At 47.5% G+C, this 3,898-nt stretch overlaps 1 protein-coding gene across 2 annotated transcripts in view; it reads left to right on the top strand.

Annotated features, from left to right (window-relative positions):
* Positions 1-3,898, top strand: part of PROCA1 (protein interacting with cyclin A1) — an 11,346-nt gene that overhangs the window by 3,163 nt on the left and 4,285 nt on the right. The window contains exon 2 of one of the 2 annotated variants that reach the window (XM_008066696.1): positions 3,467-3,553. The exons of the other annotated variant lie outside the window; for it this stretch is intronic. Within the exon in view, the coding sequence (XP_008064887.1) occupies positions 3,467-3,553 (87 nt within the window). The remainder of the gene's footprint in view (positions 1-3,466; positions 3,554-3,898) is intronic. 2 annotated transcript variants of the gene reach the window in all.

Below are 3,898 nucleotides of genomic sequence, written 5' to 3' on the forward strand. Positions count from 1 at the left end.
CAGGCTGAGCCATGAGCCCGGCTGCCATGATTTTTTTTTGAGTCAGAGTCTCACTCTGTCACCCAGGCTGGAGTGCAGTGGCCTGGCCTATGCCATGATATTAAAATGGAATAATGGCTGGCCACGATGGCTCGTGCCTGTAATCCCGGCACTTTGGGAGGCTGAGGTGAGAGGATTGCCTGAGCCCAGGGGTTCGAAACCAGCCTGGGTAACATGGTGAGACCTCGTCTCTGCAATAAATAAAAAAATTAGCCAGGTGTGGTGGTGCGTGCCTGTAGTTCCAGCTACTTGGAAGGCTGAGGCAGAAGGATCGACTGAGCCCAGAAGGTCGAGGCTGTGGTGGCCATGAGTGTGCCACTGTACTCCAGCTCGGGTGACAAAGTAAAAAAAAAATTCTCATAAGGAGTGTGCAACCTAGATCCCTTGCACGTGCAGTTCACAATAGGTTCGTTCTCCTGTGAGAATCTAATGTTGCTAATGATCTGACAGGAGGCGGAGGTCAGGCGGTAATACCGATGATGGGGAGTGTCTGTAAATACAAGGTCTGACAATTAAGTACGTGAACTCATCATAGTAAAATTGCCACATACCTCACTGCTGAATATCACTGTAGTCATCTTTGAAGTACTTCCCTTGGAAAGCTGTGCACTCACACTAGCACCTAGTCCACCTGTCAAAGCAATTTTGGAACTTTTTCTGGAATGGCTATCAAAGCTGTTATCATGTTACCCTTGATATATTGAATGTCATCAAAATGTCTTCCTTTCAATATTTCCTTTATGTTAGGGTAAAGAAAAAAGTCATTGGGGTCCAGATCAGGTGAGTAGGGAGGATGTTCCAATATAGTTACTTGTTTACTGGCTAAAAAATTCCCCCAGACAGTGCTGTGTGAGCTGGTACATTGTTGTGATGCAAGAGCTTCTTTGGGACCATTTTTGCACACATTTCTCATGCCAAGATTTTCAGTTAAGATTTTCCTGTTTCTTTATCAATGTTTATTTGGTCTGTTATGCCTCTCACAGTCAGCCAACAATTTTCTTGTATTCTTTTTTTTTTTTTGAGTTGGAGTCTCACTCTGTCACCAGGCTGGAGTGCAGTGACATGCTCACGGCCCCTGCAGCCTCGACCTGCTGGGCTCAAGTGATCCTTCCACCTCAGTCTTCCAAGTAGCTGGAACTACAGGCACGTGCCACCACACATAGCTAATTTTATTTATTTATTGTAGAGATGTATGTCTCGCCAAGTTGTCCAGGCTGGTCTCGAACCTGTGGGCTCAGTCAATCTTCTCACCTTGGCCTCCCAAAGTGCTGGGATTATAGGTGTGAGCCACCACACCCAGCATGTCAGCCAACAATTTTGATGCACAATTTGATAAATTTTTGCAATGTTTTCATTGGTTTTGCTTGGTACTGGCCATACTGACTCCTCTTTATTAGTGATGCTTTCTCTCCCCTCAGAAAAATGTTTAATCCATTTGTACACTGCCATTTTCTTCATAATATTATCCCCATAAACTTGGACTAATAACCTGGGTGTGGTGGCTCACACCTGTAATCTCAGCACTTTGGGAGGCAGAGGCAAGAGGATTGCCTGAGTCCAGGGTTTGAGACTATCCTGGGCAACTTGGCAAAATCTCATCTCTACAGTGAATCAAAAAATAAGCCTAACATGGTAGTGCACACCTGTAGTTCCAGTTACTTGGAAGGCTGAGGTGGAAGGATCACCTGAGCCCAGCAGGTCGAGGCTGTGGTGGCCATGAGTGTACCACTGCACTCCAGCCTGCGTGACAGAATGAGACTCTGATTCAAAAAAACCAAAAAACTTGTCACTTCCACTCTTGCCAAGTTTAAGAAGACATTTAATGTTTGCTTGTTGCTCTAATTCAAGCTTCGACATTCTCATGATGGCACACAAAACTGCAACAATAAACGCCATTCAGCAAGACACTACCACATATCAACATGAACACAGCTGTGAGACACTGATATACCAAGGTTATGAAACCTTACTGAGTTGTTTGTACAGTGCTGCCAACATAAGCTCATGGTGGCAAGTTTGCGAACTTAATTGTCTGATCTCGTACAACTGAAGCTTCACTTATTAGCTGCTCACCTCCTGCTGTTTAGCGCAGTTCCTAATGGGCCACAGACTGGTCCATGGCCTAGGGGTTCAAGATCCCTGCTCTGGTGAATAGACGTGGATTGAAAAAGCAAGGGAGGATATGCAGTGGCAGAGGGAGAAACAAGGTTGATAGAGTGTTTTATTTAAAGATGTTCATAGTGGCTGGGCTCGGTGGCTCAGTCTGTAATCCCAGCACTTTGGGAGGCTGAGGCAAGTGGATTGTCTGAGCGCAAGGGTTTGAGACCAGCCCGGGCAACTTGGCGAGAACTCGTCTCCACAATACATAAAAAAAAATTAGCCAGGTGTGGTAGTATGCACCTATAGTTCTGACTACTTGGAAGGCTGAGGCAGAAGGATCGCCGGAGCCCAGCAGGTCAACGCTGGGGTGGTCATGAGTGTGCCACTGCACTCCAGCCTGGACAACTCAAAAAAAAAAAACAAAAGACAGATGTTCATAGCACATAGAGAGAGACAAAGCCAGTAAAGAGGAAGAAGGGGACGGTTCTGACTGGAATCTAGAATATAGATGCTTTGAGCAGAAGGAAGAAGGGACACCTTTTCCCCAGGCTGGAGAAGTTGATGGGGGTAGGAGCATCCACAAATAATGCTGGTGAAATCATCTGCTGAGAGGAAAACAGAAGTGGCGCAGGACTTTTTAGGAATGCTTGAAGTCATTCATTTCATTTGTTCATTTGTTTAACATATCTCTGAGTACTTACTGTGCTGTGGAAAATAGGAGTAGAGCTGACCAGGGACCTGTGAGAGTATGACCAAGTGCCACTGACGGCCCTCTGAAGACCCCACACAATCAGTTTCCCTTTCTTAAGTAGGGCTCAAGCCCAGTACTCGAAGGACAAAGCAGTTGTGGGAGGGGAGGAGAGGTGACAGACGCTGGCCTGTGGTTGCTGATGGCTGGGGGACCTGCTGTCCCAGTTGGAGGTCTGCTCAGCAACACCCTCTGCCCAGGTTCCACACACCCTGGACCATTTCTGGAGCTGTCCCTCTTTGCCTAGATCCTGGCTCACTCCTATTCATCACTCCAGCTCCAGTGATGGTCCTTCCAAGAAGTCTTCCATAATCCCCCGTCCTTCTCCCTGTCTCGGTAGGTGGCCCTTGTTCTGTGCACCTACCATTTCCCCTCTATCTGTATTTTCATCACACTACTATCATGAACTTCCCAAGTCCCACCCCCACAGCCCCTCAAGAACAGGGACTGTTTTTTAAATCTCTGCACCCCCAGGATGCAACGGGGGACCTGGCCCATGAAGCTTCTTAGGAAATGTTTGGTGAATGAATGGAATGGGGAGGGGGCTGCTGCCACCACTGCCACTCTGTGCTCTCTCAGATATAAACAGGTTGCCCAGCTGGAACAGAGGACATCCACCGACTGGTGTGGCGTCCAGCACTGATGCGTCTACCTTCTCCTCTGAAGGTGGGTCCCGGAGACCTTTGGCCCCAGGGGTCTCCAACACCCCTCACTTGGGAAAGCCAACACTTGGTGGAAGGAAGAGTTTGGTCCTGAAGAGGTTACCCAGCTGCCCACCTCCATCCCATCCCTACAGATGCTAGAGAGGGCCCCTTTCTCTCTCTTTTTTTTAGATTAGAAAATATAGTTTAGTTAGAAAGTAAATGAGAGAGAAGATTCACCTCTCCAAAGAAGGAGAGGGGACCGGAGTTTAGGAAACATGATGGTGGCCAGAGCACATGGCTGGGCAACCCCTCGGGTCCCCTCCAACTCTGGGTGCTTTTGTTCTCTCAATAAATCCTGCTTAAAAAA

Source organism: Carlito syrichta, unplaced genomic scaffold (genome assembly GCF_000164805.1).
Source record: "Carlito syrichta isolate Samal-C Ts95f unplaced genomic scaffold, Tarsius_syrichta-2.0.1 Scaffold309091, whole genome shotgun sequence".
Classification (NCBI taxonomy): Eukaryota; Metazoa; Chordata; class Mammalia; order Primates; family Tarsiidae; genus Carlito; species Carlito syrichta.